We start from the raw sequence: 20409 nt of genomic DNA, 5'->3' as shown, positions 1-20409 counted from the left end.
CCCCCGTCCTTCGGGCCGAGCCGAGGCTGGAAACCTCCCCGCAGCCCCGGCCCCGGGGCGGGCTGGGGCCCGGGACCCCTCCCGGCTGCGGGGGAGCCCGGCCGGGGAGCTGGGGGTTGTTTTCCGAGTTGCTGCCTGGCCCCTGTTCCCGAAAAGTTGTAAAGCGGGAGCCTCGCGGCTTCCAGAAGAAGATGGAAAAGGACCCGTCCTTCGGGCCGAGCCGAGGCTGGAAACCTCCCCGCAGCCCCGGCCCCGGGGCGGGCTGGGGCCCGGGACCCCTCCCGGCTGCGGGGGAGCCCGGCCGGGGAGCTGGGGGTTGTTTTCCGAGTTGCTGCCTGGCCCCTGTTCCCGAAAAGTTGTAAAGCGGGAGCCTCGCGGCTTCCAGAAGAAGATGGAAAAGGAGCTGGGTTTGGTTTTGTTTAAGATTTCGGATTCTGGGGCGTTGCGGTGGTCACCGAGGACGGAGGTGCTCGGAATAACGCAGTCCTAGAGTTTATGTTTCCCTTTGTGTTTGCAAGCTGCCCGCGGGGCGGTGGGGGACTCCGAGTGCCTCCTTTATCCAAACTCTTCGCGGGTCTCTAGGAATCGCTCTCGTTTGTACATGGCGAACGCGCAGGGAGTGCGGCTGTGGCGTAGCGGCCGACTACGCGTGCGATGCGATAGTTATCTGCTGGGCCGATGTGCGCAGCCCTCAGCACCGGGGTGGGTTTCGGGTGGCGTTTTTGATTGCGGCGTTTGTGATTTTTGCTGTTGGGGCCGTGAGCCGCGGTTGCAGCCAGCTGCAACCTTGTGTGAGGCAGGAGCAGAGCTGGGAGCAGGGGCTGCGTGTCCATGTGTAACGTGTTCGGGTTACACCGAGGAGCACTGAAGCCACCTCGCGATTCCCTTCTCTGCCCGGATTGTTGAGTTACTGCCCCGTGTCTTGAGTGTCACGGCTGGCTGGTGCAGCTTCCTTCCCGTCAATGTTTAAACCTTAACAGTGCAGTTTGCCCAACTGCTTGCATTAGTAAAACAGATGGGCTCGGAGGCTGCTGGTCTGCCAGGGTCCCAGCCAGAGTGAAATTGGGATTTGTGTTGAGGCGGAGGCGGTGATTTGCTCCGGCTGGAGATCTCTGGGTGCTGACCAGCTGGATGTGAGTGTGCGTGCAGAGGAGTGGGGGCGCAGGGGGGCAGCCACCCTGCCCAGCCCTGGGGATGCTGCAGGAGTGCAGCCCCCGCAGACCGCTCTGGCTAGCAGCCATTTTCCCCACACAGGAGCACTTCCTCCCTTAATCTCTGTGGTGGCTGGCATGCACTGTTGCCTTTTTGTTGTGTTGCTCAGAGAGGATTAAAATAAATAGTCCCTGCCCTGGCGGGGCGAAGGCAGGAGCAGTGCTGTTCCAAAAGCATCCCACGTGTGCATCCGTCGGCTCCGGGCTTTGCTACGTGCGAGGTGCCTGCCATGGGAGCGCTGCCTGCCCCAGCCGTGCTGGGAAGGAGCTCAGATTGCTTTCAGGTGTGAACTGGAGCTCCCTGTTTATTTATCTACCTAAAAACGTAAACTGAACTAGGACCTGTATTGCCTCCAGCCCCAGCTGGTTTCCCCCTGATGCTCTGGCCCCCCAAGCCCTGGCTGCTAGAAGGGGCCACTCGACTGGGGCTGGGTCGCAGATGCTCATCCCATCCCAGCAGTTCAGCTTTCTCCCACACTGGGGACCTTCTGCTTCTGGACGTGAAGGCAAATGTGAACAGTTGGGGATATGCGTGCTAGAGAAGTGTGTGTCCTTCTCCTCCCAGCAGCTTTCCTCGGGGGAGCTGAATGTAGCAAAAAAACCCCATCCAGCTCCTTCCCAGGCTGGATAACAAGCCTCTGCCTCTTCCAGGGGATGGCAGGCTGTGGTTGTGTCCCAGTGTCCCTGTCCGGGACCAGTCTGCTGCCAGAGCAGTCAGTGGTACCAGCCCAGTGGCGATTTTTGGGTACCAATGAATGCTCTGCAGGTCTGAAAATCAAGCCCTCGGGTAGGGATCCCTGAATTTGAGGATGCTTCTTAAACTGAACTGGTTTTACAGAGATCTGTGGGTGAGGCTGGGCCTTTCCCCATCCTTCCTGCCCCACATGACAGGCTCCCCTGCCGCTGGATGCCCACAGTGTGCAGTGAACTCAGTGCTAGAGATACCCCGGGTAGCTGTAAGGCCTTGCGGCAGGCTGCAGCACATATGGCTGGGAAGGGTTAATGCAGTATGTGTGCTGCACAGTTGGATATTTATTTTTCCAAGCATGCGTCTGCTTTAAGCATTATAGTTTTTCCCTGTAGTTATATTTGCAGTTGTTTGCTTTTTATTTCAGCAAATACTTGGTTCCTGACCTGAGCTGCTGGCTGGGGCAAGGGAGCGCTGGGCGAGGGAAAGGCTTTTCTCCGCGTTGCCCACGAATTTTGCCTTTGGCGTGCCCTTCTTCCCCAAGGGCGCCTGGAGGGCTGCTTGTGTTGAGCCTCAGAGAAAAATTGAGTTTCCTTTCTGTATTTTGGAGCTGGAGTGCATCTGTGCCAGGCAAGGTCTCCCACTGGCAGTCACCACCTCTCCACCCCAAGAGACGTGTGGCCCCGAGCTGTGTGCAGCCCCCCACCCCAGGCTCCTGAAGCCTTGCAGACCTGGGAGCCGAGCTCAGACTCTTCTCCCTGTTGAATTTGGCCTTGCCCTGTTGTTTTTCTGCCTGCTGCGTTACACGCTGGTTGCTGGCGCCGAGGCACCCCAGCGCTCGCCTGCCTCCGGGACGCTCTGATGTGGTGGATGCTGCACAAGCCAGCTCTGCTCCAACGGGGAGGCGGCGGCTGCGTGAGCGGAGGCGAAGCTGCCCTGGTCCAGAGCCATCCCAGCCCCACCGAGCCGACCGGCAGCAGCTACCCCCCTGTCGCAGCCAGCAGCACGAGCACACGGAGCCTGCTCCTGGGGGATCAGATCAGGGGCTCCCCTGCGGGACAGCACGGCATTGCAGAAAGCCCCAGGCTGAGCCTGGGCTCTGAGCCCCGGGTGCCCCAGCCATGCACCCTGCTCCGGCACCAGCTCCTGCCTTTGGCTCCTTGGATGCATTCCTGGGGATGAGCTGTGGGACGGGAAGGGGCTTCCCCGCTACACTCAGCTCAGAAATGTTCGGCGCAGGCTGCCGCCCGAGTGTGGAAGGTCCCGTCTTGTGCCGTGTCTCTGGGACAGCTCAGCCTGGTGACTCACGGGCATGGGAGAGGCGAGAGGTGAAAGTGCAGCCCTCGGTGTTCCCGAGGACAACAGGGGAGACAGATTGCATGAGGCTGCTTCTCACCACCCGTGAACGCACGGGCGTACAAAGGCGGTGTGAGAGCATCTTCCCCGACACGCGGGTGTGCAGGAAGCGTGTGCCCCTGGGAGGGTGCACAGGTGGGCACAGGGGTGTCCGTCACCGCTCCGAAATAGCTCTGTGGGTGTGATGACCAGTTGTAATTGCAGTCTCAGAGGCAGGTCTCCGAGGGGCAGTTAGCCCTGGCTCCTCTCTTACTGCTTCCATTTTTAGTTGTTTGAATCCACCCCTGAGCAGTAAATTGCAGTGTGCCAGGGCCGTGGGTAGCGGGGACGGTGCCTGGCAGGAGCCGGAGACCCACCCTGCTCAGGCTGCCATCCTCCCGAGCAAACGGTTTCCTGTTGGGATTTATATAAAAGCTGTATAAACACAGAGAAGAGCCATGCTGTTGTTTGCACAGGTAGGAGCACTCTCCCCGCTTCCTCGCCTCCTTGCCGAGCGGGCGCAGAGGAGCCCCGGGGGGGCAGGGGCAGGCGCCGTGGGGCTCCCCAGGCTCCCTTTTACCTTGGGAAGGAGGGAAGGGTCTGTGCTGCCCCATCCCTTTAGCATCCACTCCTCTCTGAACACCAGGATTTCCTAGGGTGCTGCTGAGCCTGTCCGGGGGGGAGCAGGCAGGATGCTTGGCTTGACCCCCGTGTGCAGGATGCGTCCCTGTCCTGCACCTGTCTGCCTTCTAGCAAAGCCATAGCTGCTGCCACCTCCCTTTCTGCCCCGGGGAGCCGAGCATCGGTCATGCACTCCCTCTGGATCTTGGCACGTGTCCCTCCCTCCCTCCCTCTCCCTCCCAGTGACTCTCCCAGACGTGGGGCAGCTCTTCACTGCCGAGTGATCCATACGCCATGGAAATATGCTGCTGTCGAGCCCCTGAATCAGCTGGAAGGCGCCCGCTCCGAGGTGTATCTGGAGAAGGGCTTTGCTGTGCGCCGAGCCAGCACTGACTCATTTTTCAGGAACTGCTGCTTCTGGAGGCGCTGCGCTCCCCTCCCTCGCTCGCCGCGGGGCCGGCTCGGGAGGCCCACGCAGACGCTCCCCATTAGGGCATGTTCCGGGGGGCATGTGCTGTCGATAAACAAAACCACTTAGAGACAGAAAATAATTTCCAGAAATACCAAAGACTTTTTTTTTTTTTTTCCACAAAAAATTCCACCCCCCCCTTCCAAACCCTGATAAATTGTTAACATTCAATAACTATTTTAAAGCGTGCTGCCTGGCGCCTGGGAGCGCTGGCGCTTGGAGATAACGCCAGTGTTTGCTGGGTGCCGCTTTTCTCTGCCCGACTGCTTGTGTCAATACTTTGGGTCCCAAATGTTCCTGCACCAGCCAGAGCCAGAGCAGTTGGGGCAGGGAGGAGGCAGCCGGAGCCCCCCAAACCTGCACCCCAGCTGGATTTTCTTGGGCTGCAGAGGCTGCTCAGGGTGTCTGAGCTCCCCGGGCGGCACCCAGCATTAAACAGGAGCCCTGTGGGGCTGGCGCTGGTGGCTGCTCAGCCCATTCCCAGGGAAAAGCCAGCACTTCGGGCAAGAGGAGCGAAGGGTCTCGCTCCCTCGCTGGAACAGGAGAGGCGGTGGCCGGAGCTCCGACAGACCAAGTATGTGGGGAGGATGAGTAGTGGCTTATTACTCACTACAATTATTACTCACTGTTTTTAACAGTGCATGCTTTAGACGTCTTACGGCAAAAGGAAGCACTTGTTCACACAGCAGGTTGGGAACGGCTCAGCACGGGGCTTCGGGGAGCACGAGTCAGTCGGGAGAGGAACGGGGTGAGCTCAGGATACTCGGCAAGGGCTACGGGGCTTCGGGGAGCACGAGTCAGTGGGGAGAGGAACGGGGTGAGCTCAGGATACTCGGCAAGGGCTACGGGGCATGGAGGTATGGCTGCACCCTGGGGAGGTGCTCTGGCCTCTGGCTGCCAGAGCCTGGAGGAGGGTTTCGGGGATGGTATCATCCTGTCCACACCCTGGTCCTTGCACTTCTGGAGCATCTGCTGCCAGCAGCACCCTGGCCGGACCAGCACGGCCGTGCTCGGGTTGTGCAATTAACTGGGCAGGGATCTCGCCGGCAAGCTCTTCGGCAAAGCCCAGTAGGACAATTAATGACGACCAGTGTCAGGACCTCCATCCCAGGCTTCTGCGGAGTGGCAGATGTGTCGCGGGGGTGGAGTGCAGGGGTTTGCTCGCATCCATACTGCTGGGAACAGTTGGCCAGGGGCGGCTGGGCTTGGGCTTTGGCTCCAGTGTCCCCCTCAAACGTGTTTTGGCAGAGCTCCACGCTCCTAGTGTGGCAGGAAGGAGGGACAGTCAGAGGGAAGGAGGGATGAGGGCCGTAGAGGGCACATCCCCGGGGCACCCTGAGCTGGGATTGGGCTCCGCTGGGTCTCCCTGTGCCAGAACCTGGCTCTGATGTCTCCCTGCACGGAGCGGTCCCCTGTCAGGGGAAGGGGATGGGGACCCGAGGGGACGGGTGGGCTGGAGAGCCTGGCATGAGAGCTGGCAGGGATGAGAGCGAATTGCAGTATCGGCCGTGGAAGCTGGGGGATTTCTCCCCAAATGGCCGCTCCGAAAACAGCTGTCAGTGGAAAGAGATCTGCCGCACGCGGGAGCGGGGTGAGGTGCCGGCTAACCCCTTCAGCTCCAGGAAGGCGTTTCCATAGGGGGTGGCTGCGTGCATGCCCTATAGATCCTATGGGGATGGAGGGGGCTGGGGTTTGCAGCAGGATCTGCTTCGCCCGGGGGTGCACGGTGACATGGACAACGTCAGATTTTGGTCTGGATACATGGAATTTGCCTCAGCGAAGCCTTGGGTCAGCCACAGCGGAGCAAGGTGCTGCTGGTCCTGGAGCGCCCGGGGGTCCTGGGCTGGGTCCTGGCGCTGTCCAGGGCGTTTGGGGCAGAAGATGTTGTGGAAACAAGGGAGAGAGGCAGGAAGGCATTTGCCTGCAGGTGTGTTCGCACAGGGGAGAAGTGGCTTTTCAGAGCCCAACAGAAACATTTCTTCCATCCCACGGAACTTGTCAAGATTTTGAGATTATTTTTCATCTGAGCAAAGCTAAAGAAAACTAAGAAATTTGTGGGAGCTGCCACACTGTGATGACCCAGCTTGGGCCGAGGGGGTTTTTGTTTCAAAAATTTTGCAGCATTTTGATCTTTATGGGAGTTCCTCTTTTCAGCACAAACTAAGTGCAGGAAGAGGAGAGCAGAAATCTCCCTTTCTTTAACCGTAGTTTGAAAATTTCTCCCACCGTTCTGGGAAATTTTGCTGCATTCCATTCTGCTTCGCCAGCGGTTTTACTCTCGACACATCAGCGCTTTTATGCAGGAAAACATAACCCTGCCAGTCAGCGCTGGGTCGCTTCAGGCTGCAGAGGGGTCTGCGGGGACCTGCCACCATGGGTTCGGGGACATCTCGTCGTCTGGGCTGGATGCTCGAGGAGCATCGCCTGCGATGGCGAGCACGTCCCACCCGCAGAGCTGTGCTGTGCACAGAGGGGGCTGGATGGTGGGATGTGGGGATGCATCTCGCCCTGCCCTGACTCTGCTTTCCTCGTTCGCAGCTCGGAAGGGCTGACGGCCCGGCGGAGACCCCCCCCGCGCCCGCCCGGGGCCAGCCCGGGGTCCCCATGGAGTGGGAGTTGCGGAGCCCAGTCGCCGAGCAGTAGCCGCAGCAGTGGGATGTTTACCTGGCGGTGCCTCATCCTTTGGGCTGTGCTGGTCACAGCCGCGCTCTCAGCTGCCAGGCCGGCCCCCACCCTGCCCGACAAGGGCTGACGGCCCGGCGGAGACCCCCCCCGCGCCCGCCCGGGGCCAGCCCGGGGTCCCCATGGAGTGGGAGTTGCGGAGCCCAGTCGCCGAGCAGTAGCCGCAGCAGTGGGATGTTTACCTGGCGGTGCCTCATCCTTTGGGCTGTGCTGGTCACAGCCGCGCTCTCAGCTGCCAGGCCGGCCCCCACCCTGCCCGACCAAGGTAAGACGAGCAACCCACCACGGCCGCGCCGGGGAGCGCCCGGCTCCCTCGGCCTTTGCGTTTCTCTTCTGGCGATAAGATAGCTGGTCTCCCTTGCAGGAGAGGCAGAGGCTGGTGCAAGGTCCAGCCGCAGGGGCTGCTGCGGGGGCGCGGGCGCGTCTCCCGGCAGCAGCACGGTGCTGCGTGGCCGCCCGGGAGCTGCTGGCTGGTGCCAGTGGGGACGTGGTGCATGTTGTCTGCTGAGGGCAATTTGCGTGGGCACAAAAAGTGCGTGCACGGTTCCAGCGTTGCCCGTGGACGTTTTAAACCTGGAGGGAAATTGTGGCAAAACCCGACGTTGTTGGTTTGGAGAAGGATACAAAGCCCTGGGGGCTGTGTCCCCAGCAGGGGGGTCATTGTGTGTCACGGCACTTGCTTCCCTGTGATGATCTGCAGCCCCGAGACGAGTGTGAAGCCTTCTCCCACCCCTGCTTGACACTGGGGTGATCCTGGGCTCAGCAGGTGGGGACGAGGATTTGGGTGCAGGGTACCGGTGCAGGCTTTGCCAGCTGGCAGCGCGTGGGATGAACACACCCCGCGGAGACCCCTGGGGTGCTCCAGTGTTGCTTCCAGCTGGGGAATGCCCACGGGGCTGGGTTCAAAGCCGGGTCTGCCTCAGGCAGTTCCTGCAATCCTGATCTCTGCACCGTTGTGAGGCGTCGCTGGGGCTGGGGAGCACAGCCGCAGATGAGGGCATCCCCCTCGCTTTTCATCACTGCTTTCCCCTAAAAGCCTTGCAAAGGCTTGTGGCCCGCGACGGGCAGGCTGGGGGTTTGCTCCTGCCGCAGCCCTGCAAAGCTCCGGAGCCCGGTGGCATCCCAAGATGCAGTGGATGGGCTGAGTGGGTCACCTGGCCCTGGAGACAGCTGGCCCCGATAGAAAGCACCGCTCTAGCATTTCAAAGCCTTGGCCTTCCCCTTGGTGAGGCAGAGAATAAACAGACCAGGCAGCGCCGCGTAGGACTTCTGACTTACTGCCTTTTGGTTTTAATTACCCAAGAATGTCTGGTCTGTGGGGTACTGCTTTTCTTTTTAAGGCTCATTCCCCCTTCCCTCTTCCTCCCACCAAAACCCCGAGAGGCTGATTGCTGGTGCTGCCGGCACAGTCCCGGTGCTGCACGGTGCCCCGTTGAACAGCCTCGCTCCCCGTGCCCGCGGTCCCTTCACGGCTCAGGGCTTGGGACAGGGCGGGAGCTGGCACCGGCGAGCAAACTGCGCTGCGGCTGGTGTCCCCACACCGGCCTCGGTGGGGGACAGCTGGGTGGTCCTGGCTGGAAGCATGCCATGATGCTGTGGCCGGCGGGCTGGGGTGAGTGCCTCTGGTCCGAGCAGCAGGTACCCTGGTCACAGATACATCCCATGAGATAGCTGGAGCTGTGCGTGGTCCCTGGGGAGCTGCAGGCTCCAGAGAGGAGCCCGGGCAAAGCATCACTCACGGGGACCATCTCCGAGATTTTTCCATTGGCATGCTTACTCCCTGCTTCTGTAAATAACGCAGCTGACAGTGGTAAACATGTTTTTCTCAGGAGATTGCTCTTCCTGGAAGAGGTTTCCTCACAGTGTTTGGGGTAAGGATGGCTCTCATGCCGCCGAGAGAGTGGTGCTGGCAGCCTCAGCCCTGGCTATCACGTTGGGAAAGCTGTTGGGGTGTTCAGGCTGAGGGCTAATTTGAGCAAAGGTGGGTTTTAGGGTGCTTAAGGAGCTCTGCAGCCCCCCGAGGGTTTGGGTAGCAGCATCAGGCAGCGGCAGTGGAGGAGGAGAGGTTGGAGAGGAAGGAGCTGGTTCCTCGCCAGCCTCATGCCAGGGCTAACAATAACCTCTGGAAACGTTTCCCGACATGGTTCTCACCAGGGTGGCCAATTAGTGCCACAGCAGGAGCCTGGCTGGGGCAGAGTCCGTCCCTTGGCTCTGGGGCTGGCTGGTGGGAACAAAATGTTCCTGGCAGGACATGTGGGATGGGTAGAGCCGGTCCTGGGCCAGGACCCGCAGCCAGGGCTGCGCCGCCGGCACCTTGCAGGTCACCGGCCAGGGCGGGCTCCGGATCCAGCCCTGGGGGAGTTTGGGGTCCCACGGGGTGTTCATGGGGGCTCAGCTCCCATGCTGTGGGGCATCATGTCCCCGAGGCTGGGCTCACTGTCGTTCCCCTTGCATTGCCACCGGCTCACGAGCATCGCCTGCGCCGGCCGGGGGGCAGCAGCGGCCGTGCTCGGGTCCCCTCCGCAGCGGAGGCAGCAGCTTTCCCGGACTTTGTTCTGGATGTTTATGGGGTTTCAGTTTACTCCCAGTTCTGAGGCAGCTAAGCTCCCTTCTCAGGGAGTGAGTAATCCCCCGCGCCCGGCCAGCGGCCCCTGCCTCGCTGCAGAGGAGGATTTTCAGTTGCTGGCCCGCCTCTCCTCGTGGCGTGGGGAGGGGGCTTGGGAACTCTGCCTTTGTCAGGGGCTCGCTCCTGTTACTCAAAAATCTGCAGCAAATAAAATATTAATGGGCACTTACTGCATTTTATAGTTACCTAAATTTGGAGGTGGTAAAAAAATCCTAGTTAAGAGGAAAAGCCAAGAAATTTCCATGAGCAACCTCCATCACCCTCCCTCACAAAGCCAGTCTTTGTCTTCAGGTTAAATAGAAACCTGCAGAAAATTGCCGAGGGGATTTTTTTCCTCTCTTCTTGTCTGCTATTGTCCTTGCGCTGTTCAGGCATTTCCACCCACTCGGGGTCTGCCTCATCCCTGCCTGGGGAGTGCTGGGGGTGCAAAGCAGCCAAGCAGGTTTTCGTGGGGAGCCAGGCACTGCCGTGTCCCAGGGAGGGGGTCCTGCCTTGTGCAGCTTGTTTTGGGGCACGCTCAGCCCCAACAGCCACCCTGGTGCAGCAAATACTTTCCCAGGGGATGCATCTGCCCTCCGGAGTAGGGGCGGGGGTTTGTAGAGGAGCCTGGGGCTGCAGCCCCCCACCAAGAGGCTCAGGGTCCCCGTTGGGGCAGGGGGCGGAGGGCTGCCCCATTTCCCGGTGCCGCTGTCCGCCCAGCTGGTCACAGGCTTAACCTTCCCCTGGCCCCATCTGCGATGTCCGCCCAGCTGGTCACAGGCTTAACCTCCCCCCGGCCCCATCTGCGGGGCCAGCGGGGGCCCTGGCTCCCAGGGAGCAGGGCTTTGTTGTGCCTGGCTCATCCAGGGGGTCTTGATCCGGACCCAACGGAGGCCAAAAGTCCAGGGCCGGGAGAGTGCTCAGCCCGGGCACCTCTGGGGACCTCTGTGAGCATGGGGCTGTGCTGCCTCCTCCTCTCCCCAAAACTCGCTCAGTGCTGGCAGGAGCATTACATGTGAACGTGGAGGCTGTAATCTGCCCCACCCACCCCCCCCCAGCAGCAAAGATGTTTGGGGCTCTTTGGCACAGCTGTAGCCTGGGACATGCTGTCACCAGCCACAGCATCCCTGGAGGTGGCACAGCGAGGGTCCTTGGCTTGTCCCCGCTGCTCCCCGGGTGGACTGCTGGCCCTTGGCTTTGTCCTCCCCTCCCCATTTCCCTGCTGTCCAGCCCCCCCCACCTTGTTTTTGCAGCTCTCAGTGTCTCACCACCCCTTGCCCCAGGGGTTCAGGTTTGGAGCAGCCGACTCCTTGCTGGAGCCCCAGGAGCAGCTTAGAGATCCCCTGCCAAGCCATGAAGCCTCCTGCACTTTTGCTGTTGATGGCAGCAGCCCAGGATTGTTACCGGAGCTCGGGGGGGGCCCAGCAGCCCCCACGCACACCTCCGACCCAGGATTGTTACCGGAGCTCGGGGGGGGGCCCCGCAGCCCCCACGCGCACCTCCGCGCCCTCCTTTCCCCCAGACCCCGATTGCTGCAGCCGCTCTGTCCCCAGCTCCCTGGGGCATCGCCGTGTCCTCTGGGGCATCACGCTGCTGGCCTTCCCCTCCCAGCCTGTTGAGCAGGCATTGTTCCCTGCCTCCCGCCTTTCCACTCGGATGCTGTCACTCCGGCCCTTAATTGAGGAGGAAAAAAAGAAATATGAGTCTTTGGGAAAAGCAGCAGCACTCTGCTGGAGCCTGGGCTGGAGAGCTGCCCCATGGTGAGCGGAGCCACGTGAGGGGGGTGCAAGGGGGTGTCCGTGTGTCTGGGGGCTGGCTGGCTGTCGAGCCCCCCCATGTGCAACAGCCCGGGGCTGCTCAGAAGAGATGTGGGGAGAGGAATGCAAACTCTGCCTGCGCTGGCAGTGAGCCAGGGCCCAGGCAAAGCCAGCGGTTATTGCAAAAAGCCATAGGCACGTGTGCGGGTTGGGGTGTTTGCTTGTGCCCCCTGGGATGGGCAGGATCCCCGGCTGTCCCACTCCTGGGGGGAGCCGATGGGTGAGTGTCTGTGGCCCGAGCTGCTGCCCCGGAGGGTTCCTCTCTGCTGCAGAGCTCTGAGCGTGGCCGGGGGTGTCCCCGGGGGGAAAGGGGTGGATTTATTCTGACAGCTTTGCAAACTACCAACACGCCTGTTAATTAAGTGCTGCTTCATTTGACGTGCAGGCTAGGAAGAGCGGGAGTGCCCGGAGCAGTACATAAATCTCCCTCTCCCTGCCGGAGGAAGCATCCGGGGACCAGAGGGTGGGGAGAAGCCCGCTACCTCCTGGGCTGGCTTCGTCAGGAATAGCCGGTGGTGCCTTGAGCCCCCCAAGGAAGAGCCAGTGGTGCTTTGAGCCCCCCCAGGAAGAGCCATGGGTGCCTTGAGCCCCCCATGCTTGCCTGCTGGCATCTCCCTGCTGCAGTCTTTCCCCAGGGAAGGGGAGCCAGGGATGTGCATCGCCCCGAGAGCAGCCGGGGTGCAGGAGGCGGGGGGGGGGCAGCAGGGCGAGGAGCTTTTTAAATAAGAAAGAAGCCAATCCCTGCGTCCCGGTAAGCGCTTCCTGTTGGGATTAGCGGGGCTGCCGGGCATGTGTGTGCTTTTTCTTCAGGAAATACCTTCGGAAAGCCCCGTCTCCTCTCCAGGGCAACCGGTGGCCCCCGCGCCCCGCGCCGCTTTGTTGGCCGCTTTATTGCCATCGCCATCCAGGCCGCGGGACATAAATTAAACCACACTTTCCGCCCCCGCCCCCCCCCCCCCCCCCCCCGTTCTGGGGGGCTGCACGCTGGGCTCCTCCGCTGTGTGCAGGGACAGGCCCGGGGGGGCATGGGCTGCGTGGAGAATGGGGGGGCGAAGGTTAATCTGTGCCGCTTCTCTCCCCAGGGCCGCTGCCCTGTGTCCCTATCCCCTGCCATCCCCGGTGGGGGCCAGCCCCGGGGGAGCCGGTGACAGTTATATGCACTTGGTGACACTCTCCATCTGGCCGGCGCTTGCCAGGCTCGGCTCCGTTTTCGGTTCCATTTCAAAGCTGGAATAAAGTAATAAAACCACCACGGGCTGCTCTGGCCGTTGGAGCGTGCATCTACTTTTCGGGCTCGTTTGAAAGCGGAGGCGCAATCCACCAGGGCTGGAGCTGCGCCTCGCCCAGGACCTCGGTGCTCCCCGCGGGCTGTAAGCACTGCTGTCCCCACTGCACCGGGACAGGACGGGGCTCTACCCTGCAGGATCCAGACCGGGAAACTGGTGCTGCCTCCCCAGCCTGAAGAGTTTAAGTTAAAAAGGGAACAGCAGATAGCTTAGATGTGCCAGATCTAATGTGTGTTTTGCTGCTTTCTCCAGGCAGGCGAGCAGCAGGCGCTGCTGGTATTTTGTTTGCTCTCCACCTTGGCCATTGCCCTGTTTTGCTCAAAGCGGGCTGTAAGCACCCCTGCAGCCACGCAGCTCCTGGCTGGTGCTGCTGCAGCCTGGCGTTGCTGCAGCCTGGCCGGGGAGAGGAATCCCACCCGCCGTGGGGATTGCCCAGCGCCGACCGACCTTTGTGTGATGCTGGGAGCAGGCAGAGCCTCGCTGTGCAGCGCGAGGGCAGGCAAGGGCCCGGGGAGGAGAGCCAAGCGTTTGTCTGGCTGATTAAACTCTTGCTAACGTGGCCTGCTCAGGGCTTGCTCACGCCCCTGACGGGAGCAGCCGGCCGCGCTGGCGGCTCTGCAGAGGAGCTGCACCTGGTGCCTTGGTTTAGATTACAGAAAAGCAGAACCTATGAGAGAGATGTTTCAGGCTGATGGAGTTCAGTGATCAAACGGGCTCACCCTAATTAACATACGTGGAGGGTTCGCTGGTAACACGGCTCACGCCACCGGCGGCTCCCAGGCAAGGGGCAGCCCGGGACCGCACTGCTCCTGATGCACCGGCTGCGATCCCTGGTTTTACAGAGAGGCTGCATTTCCAAGGGGACTTCTCTGCATCAGCTGCCGCATGACCTGGGCTGCCCCGGTGCCAGCAGGGCTGTCCCGGCGGCCGTGGTGCTGTCTGCCTGCCAGGGCCGCCCTGCAGCACCATTGTCCAAGCCTGCGCGCTGGCCCAGCCCCGCTCCCGCCCGGAGGGTGAACTAACCTGGACATGCTCATTAGCCTGTGAATTCGTTTTCAGGCCGTTCCCACCATGCTGTGTTTTCCGCCTTATCCCTGAGTGCCAGAGATGTGCTTTGGGTTACCAAAGGGCAGGATCCTGCCTTGCCCTCTGCCTCCTCTCTCCCGTCCATCACACTCGACGCCTCCGTGCCTCCCCGGTCATGCTGTTAATGCAAAACAGGCTCTGACTCGGAGGGGCTGGGGGAGGGGACTGCTGCCTTTGAAAGGCGATCTGGCCACACGCCGGTGGACCCCCAGCCTCCGCCGGCCCGGGCTCCTCGGCGCAGCAGAGCCCACGGTTCGGTGGCCTGAAGGAGCGGTGGCACTTGCACGGGGTGCCCGGGGACCGACGCGATGCTGTGCCCATGGGAAGGGACCTGCCTGAGCCTGGGACGCTGCTTCCTTGAGCCCCGGCGTCAGACTGGGGTGCCTCGAAGTTTTCCCTCCCTCCAAAGACCTTTTCTACCCCCAGGCCACCTCCTCCGCAGTCTGCAGGTCCAGCTGAGAGGTGTTTGCGGAGCACGGGGCTGGCAGGACCTTCCCTCCCTGTGCCAGCACGGGCAGGTTTTCCTGCAGACCTTTCTGGGCAAGCTGATGGGCAGGAGCCCATGGTGGTCCCTAGGGCAGGCTCAGTGAGGAGGTGACTTGTACGAGCTCTTGGACCACAGTAGTGTTTTGCTGCCTAGAACTGATCCTGCACTGGCCCAGCATCGGTTCAGTTGCAGCGTGGTAGGACCCCACAGGTCCAGCAGTGCCCGCCGCGCCTCGGCACCGTGGGATGCCAGACCCCGGACCTGCACGTGGCTCCTCATGTGCCAGTGTGCGGGTGGCCAAGGACAGGCAACAGGGACATCCGTGGGAGGTGGGGGTCCTCAGCAGCTCCAGCCACCTTCTGCAGGTTATTCTGTTCGATAAGGAATGTTGGTGCGTGGGGAGGGGCAGACCTGAGCACAGGGGGGGTGGAGGGAGCGAGATAAGGGCAGATATGTCTGTGGCTGCAGCTCCGCGTTTCATGTTGGTTTGGGTTTTCGTGGCTGCTGACCTTGCTCTGTTTGAGAAGGGAATCAGGACGGACAGGAGGACGTTGTGTTACTGAGTCCCTTGGTGTTCAGACGGACGGCGACAGGACATCACTGCTGTATTGTGTTCCTTGGAAGATGCCTGTGACTAATCACTTGAAACACAAATCAGAGCTACTAGAACTGTCCTGCGAGGCTGCAAGAGAAAACCAGGGGGAAAACAGGATTGCAAAAGCAAGACCCTTCCCCCGCCACCTAAGGGACTCCCACCAGTCTTCACCTTCCACATTAAAACGCTTTGTAACCTCTTACTGATGGATCTGGAGCCCTGGCTTTTGGTCTTCTAGCAGCTGAGGAAAGTGAATTCTTCCCCAGCATGCTGTTTTCCTTCAAGTGCTAAGCAAAAGAAAAAGGAGAAACTCTCAAGCTGCTTGTAGATGTTTTCCCCATGAAGCTTCTCATCAGTACGAGAAGAAAAGTGGCCAGAAAGCGAAGTGCGGATCACGATGCGGTAAACGAGAGTTTCTGGAGAGCTGAGCTTTCATTTTTGGCAGTACGGAGCCGCTGGTGCGTCCTGGGAGGAGCGGTGCTTTGCTGATGGCCCCAGCCCCTTGCTGCCAGCCTGTGCTCCCTGCCTGCTCTGGCTCAGCTCGGGGATGTTTGACCAGGAGGGTTTAGTGCAGGCAGAGCCCCTGTGCCGGCTTTCGGCAGCTGATGGGCCCAGGACGAGCTGCTCCACGGCTGTTCAGGGGTGTGTGCGGAGGAGAGGGGAAGATGTTGCGCTTGTCTGGCTTGGTGGGCACCAAGAGGTGAGGGTGATAACGTGTGTTAGTTCTGCAGGGAGACAGCCCCTCCAACGCGCTCTCGGATGTTGTGGGTGTTCGTAATTAGTTGCTATTTTGCAAATTGCCACACTCCTCGCTGGGGGCTGCGTGGGTCCCAAGGGAGAGCTGTGGCTTTGCTCTTGCCCCCATGGCCAGAGTACAGTGCCTGCGGGCTGCGTGCCCGCTGAGCTCCTCGGTCTTTGTGGGGGACAGCCCTCGAGCCGTGGATCAGCTGAAGTTTGAATGTTTCCAGACCATTTCTGCTGGGCTGCCTGCGCAGGGTTTGTTGGGATTTTCCAGCCCCCACTCTGGACCCCTATGATACAGAACAGTTACACTGTGGAGACCTTCGGCCGTGCCCCACATTGGCTCTTGCCCTCAGCCCGCCCGAAGCTGGCCTGCCACCGGCCCAGAGGTGCAGTGGAAATTCCTTCCAGGATGCTGCTGAGCAGCTCTGGCCCCCGAGAGCAGCGTCCGCAGCAGCGCCGTGTGCCCTTCCGTGCTGCTCCTGCAGCAGCACTCGGGACCCGGAGCCGTGTGCACCAGCCCGTGGTGTTCGTTCCTGGGATGATGTTCACGCTGCATCCGCCCTGCACCGTCGCGGGGAGCCTCAGCGCCCACGGAGCTGCAACAGCCTGAACCCTTCCTCGGGCTGCGAAATTTGAAGAGATGGTTTGAAACCCAGTCGTCTGCACCAAGCCCAGGACCGAGAGAGCTACTCGTGCACCACCACGGAGGGTGGAGGGCAGCGCTTGAGGACGGAGCTGTGTCTGCGCTACCAGGGCCAGAGGAGAGACAAGATCACATAGCAGCGGGATGGAGAGAAAGGATCTTTGTGCTGCTCACACAAATGTCGCATCGGGGAGCAGCTGCAGCTCTCCCTGCCCTGGGTCGCTGCGAACAGGAACGCCGTGGCTGGCACCTGTTTTGCCGGAGCTCCCCTGGGCTGACCTTTCCCAGCCATGCCGCTCTTGCAGACCCTTGCTCCCCTGCCTGCTGTCCTGGCACAGCCCCCTCGTCCCCTTGGCCTTCCTGCCCCTGCCTCGAAGCGCTCTAACCAGGGCAAGGCATGGGGACCCTGGCCCGCTTCGCTGGCTGCCCGCTCATGGTGGTGGGGTTCCTGGGACCCCTGCGCAGTGGCAGAGCCGAGCAGGGATTTGGGATGCTCCTGGGAGAGGCCATATCCTGCCCAAGCAACTCGCGCTGCCTGGGATGTTTCAAGTTGCCCGTTTCTCCCCCATTTCAAAACCCCTGCCATGGCACGCTCCCTCTGGGCCGAGCAGTGCTAAGAGACCGAGGGGTGCGCAAGTGCTTTTGAACTCCCCGGCCACCGAGTGGGTCCTACCATGGGGATGAAGCGCTTGGTGCTGCTTCAGAGCCAAGCAGGGATTTGGGATGCTCCTGGGAGAGGCCATATCCTGCCCAAGCAACTCGCGCTGCCTGGGATGTTTCAGTTTCTCCGTTTCTCCCCCATTTCAAAACCCCTGCCATGGCACGCTCCCGAGCAGTGCAGTGGCAGAGCCAAGCAGTGGGATGCTCAACTCCCCGGCCACCGAGTGGGTCCTACCATGGGGATGAAGCGCTTGGTGCTGCTTAGGGTGCTCGCAGCCTCTGCCTCTGCCTCTGCCTCTGCCTCCCCTCCTCTCTGCAGCCACCGCCGCCGGCTCCCCCTCCCCTGGGCTTGCTGGGGCAGCTGGTCCTCAGTGCTGCCGCAGGAGCATCCCAGCAGCGCATGTTGCCTCATTAACACAGAGCCGCAGCAGCAGCAGCAGCATGGTTTCCTTTGGTCTCTATTTCTTTTCTCCTTTTTTTTTTCTTCTTCTCTCTCCTAACTCCTCCAGTTCTGCCCAAAGCAAAAATTGAAGTGGAGTCCTACTCGGCCCACCCCGGTGACCTCCTCCAGCTGCGCTGCCGGCTGAGGGATGACGTCCAGAGCATCAACTGGGTGCGCAACGGCGTCCAGCTGACCGAGAACAACCGGACGCGCATTACCGGGGAGGAGGTAGAGGTCAGGGACGCGGTGCCCGAGGACTCGGGGCTCTATGCCTGCATGACCAACAGCCCCTCGGGAAGCGAGACCACCTACTTCTCCGTGAACGTCTCAGGTTCGTAGCGGCCCCGGGCGCGCAGGGAAGGGGCAGCCCCGGGGCCGGGCTGCGGAGCAAGGAGCAGGCTGCCTCTGCACGCCTTTGCATGCTCGCTGGCACGTGCACCGGCCATGCGCGGATCTGTCAGGCTGCGCGGTGAGTTCGGGGCGGACCTGCGATTTGGGGGTGCCTGGGGGAGTTACCGGCACAGCGCAGTGACTTCCCGCCTGCTGCGGTGCAGGGAGAAGCGGCTGGAGGTTGTCGCCTGTTTGTCTGCACGGGGCTGGGTGGGCAGCAGGGCTGCCCGCAGGAGTGGGCACGCGCTGGGCGTGAGCCAAGGTCCACTTGGTGTTGACGGGGCGCGAGGCTGGAGAAGAACGAACGCTCGAGGTTGGGAGGTGTCTGCTGAGGCTTGGGGCGTTTCTGTGCCTGCAGGGTCTTGGCTGCTGCCCCAGAGGGGTTGGTGGCACCAGGCACGGGGCGAGGAGCCGTGCTTGGACACACGGCGTGGAGCTCTGAAATCACCTCTGGGGGCAAATTGCTCCATGATGTCCATGGGCTGTGAGCACCGGGACAGCAGGCACTGTCAGCCCTGGCTGTGCTGGTGGACATGCACAGCGTTCACCTGGGATCCCCACGCCTCCCCACCGTGCATCAGCGCTGCCCTGCCCCGGCCGCCCCACTGGGCACAGTCCCGTGCCACCAGCCCATGATGCTCCGGTCCCTGACTGGCCCCGCTCAGGAAGGGTCCATGCACGAATGTTCAGCTGGGACATCTCTTCTCTTGCAGATGCGCTCCCCTCCGCAGAGGATGATGATGACGAAGATGATTCCTCTTCGGAGGAGAAGGAGGCGGATAACACCAAGCCAAACCGTATGTGCAAGATGGGTTTGCCCGTGGTGCTGCCCTGGCCTTTGCGGGGGGGCAAGGGGAAGCTGGGCACACTTGCAAGCATTGCCCAGGGATGGAGAAAGGCAGGCAAGGATGGGCAGGGGCTCCCGCTCCAGCCCAGGGCACGCAGCGGTGGTGAGGGCTCGGCGGGGGGAGCAGGTCTGGGTGCACCCGGGCAAAGCAGCCTGGTCAGAGCTATGGGATGTGCTGGCACGGCTACGCTGGGGTAACTGCTGGTGCAGCCACACATGCTGAGCGTTCACCTCGCAAAGAAAGGGCCTCACAGGGCTGCTGTGACTCCGGGATAACACCCCATGTCCAGGAGCTCCCCTTCCTGTCAGAGCCAGGGTCAGCTGCCTGCACCTCTCCGGCTTCCCAGCTTGGCCCTGCCCTGGGCATCCTCGGGGTTAAACCAGGAGCAAAATGCTGGAGCTCCCTGTGGCTGAAGCCCCAGCGGGTTTGGCCGGTGGGTTTCACTGGGAGCCTGTGCCGGCCGTGCTGAGCACCCCCACTCTGCTCCCCAGAGGCCATTGCTCCCTACTGGACCTATCCCGAGAAGATGGAGAAGAAGCTCCACGCTGTCCCCGCCGCCAAAACGGTGAAATTCAAGTGTCCGTCGAGCGGAACGCCCAACCCCACGCTGCGCTGGCTGAAGAATGGCAAGGAGTTCAAACCCGACCACCGCATCGGGGGGTACAAGGTACCGGAGCTGGGGGGCCGGGGCGGTGCAGGGCAGCACCCTGCAGAGGCATTGGGGAGGCAGCCCCTGGCCCTGCCTGCGCAGATGCTGTGGGCAGTTGCTCTGGGCTCAATCCGGCTGGGTGCAGGCTCTGCACACCTCAAGGGGCTGGGGCTGGAGGGCTCGCTTTGGAGCAGCGCGGGGAGGGGGGAGGATCAGGAAGGGGCTCTGCAGCTTAAGAGGCACCGAGCCCCCTGTCCGCACAGCCCCCGGCGGGGGCAGATGGGCCCCTCTGACATTCCTGTTGCAAAATAGCCTTATGGACCTGCTTCTGGGTCATGTTTGCACCAGCTCAACCTCTGGGGGAGGGGGCAGATGAAACCAGCCTGCCTTTGCCAGCTTCGCCTAATCCCCCTGCCGAGGAGAGGGGGTCTTGGCATCCCCAGCAGGCACGGGAGCTCCCTGGGGCTGCAGGGATGGACGGGACCCTCCGTTGCCCAGCAGTGGTCGGCAGGAGCTGTGCCAGCAGCCCAGGGGTACCGGCTTGGCAGGGAGGGTGCCCTGGCCACAGTCGCTCCCTGAGCTGGGCAGGCGGCTGCAGAGCTGCTTCCCCAGCACCCACAGCAGGTCCAGGCTGCAGGTCCTGCCTGGGCAGGATGGGGGCTCAGCTTTCCCCTTTTCACGTCCCCAGTCTCGCAGTGGGGTTGCTGCTGCTGCAGAAGAGCCCCAGCAGTGGGACCAGCATGCCAGGACCCCCCCGAGCTTCTCCCCTCCCCAAAGGAGAGAGTGGACCGCACTTCTCCAGCATCCAGGGCTGCTATCGTGCTGGTGGCAGCTCCAGCCCAGGGACCCCCCCGGGTGACCCTATGAGGGAGCACCATCCCCTTTTTTCATCTCTCTCAGATAGTTTTCTGGAGCGGGGCTGCAGCCTGTCCTGGGCTCGTGCCCCTCGGCGGGCATCTTCTGGGGTGGGACCCCCGAGCCAGCCCGGCTGGGTGCTGCGGGGCCACAGCTTTGGTCGCTCGCTTGCCACTGAGTCATGAGCCGTGTCGCGTAACTGGGATCCAGCCGTGGCCCTTTGTGCCGCAGGCTCCAGCCAGGTGCCAGGGATGTGCAGCAGGAATGCGGCCACGTCACGGCTGGCAGCCCCCCGG

General features: G+C 61.8%; 1 protein-coding gene across 1 annotated transcript in view; it reads left to right on the top strand.

The window, feature by feature from the left end:
- Positions 1-7135: 7135 nt before the first annotated feature.
- FGFR1 (fibroblast growth factor receptor 1) overlaps positions 7136-20409 on the top strand; it is a 23228-nt gene continuing 9954 nt past the window's right edge. The window contains exons 1-3 of the mRNA XM_009277325.1: positions 7136-7271; positions 18475-18558; positions 19101-19276. Of these exons, the coding sequence (XP_009275600.1) occupies positions 7181-7271; positions 18475-18558; positions 19101-19276 (351 nt within the window). The 5' untranslated portion in view covers positions 7136-7180. The remainder of the gene's footprint in view (positions 7272-18474; positions 18559-19100; positions 19277-20409) is intronic.

This window comes from Aptenodytes forsteri, unplaced genomic scaffold, assembly GCF_000699145.1.
Source record: "Aptenodytes forsteri isolate BGI_AS27 unplaced genomic scaffold, ASM69914v1 Scaffold298, whole genome shotgun sequence".
NCBI classification, from domain to species: Eukaryota; Metazoa; Chordata; class Aves; order Sphenisciformes; family Spheniscidae; genus Aptenodytes; species Aptenodytes forsteri.
The sequence above is the reverse complement of the archived record's forward strand: the minus strand, read 5'-3'. Positions and strand labels throughout refer to the sequence as shown.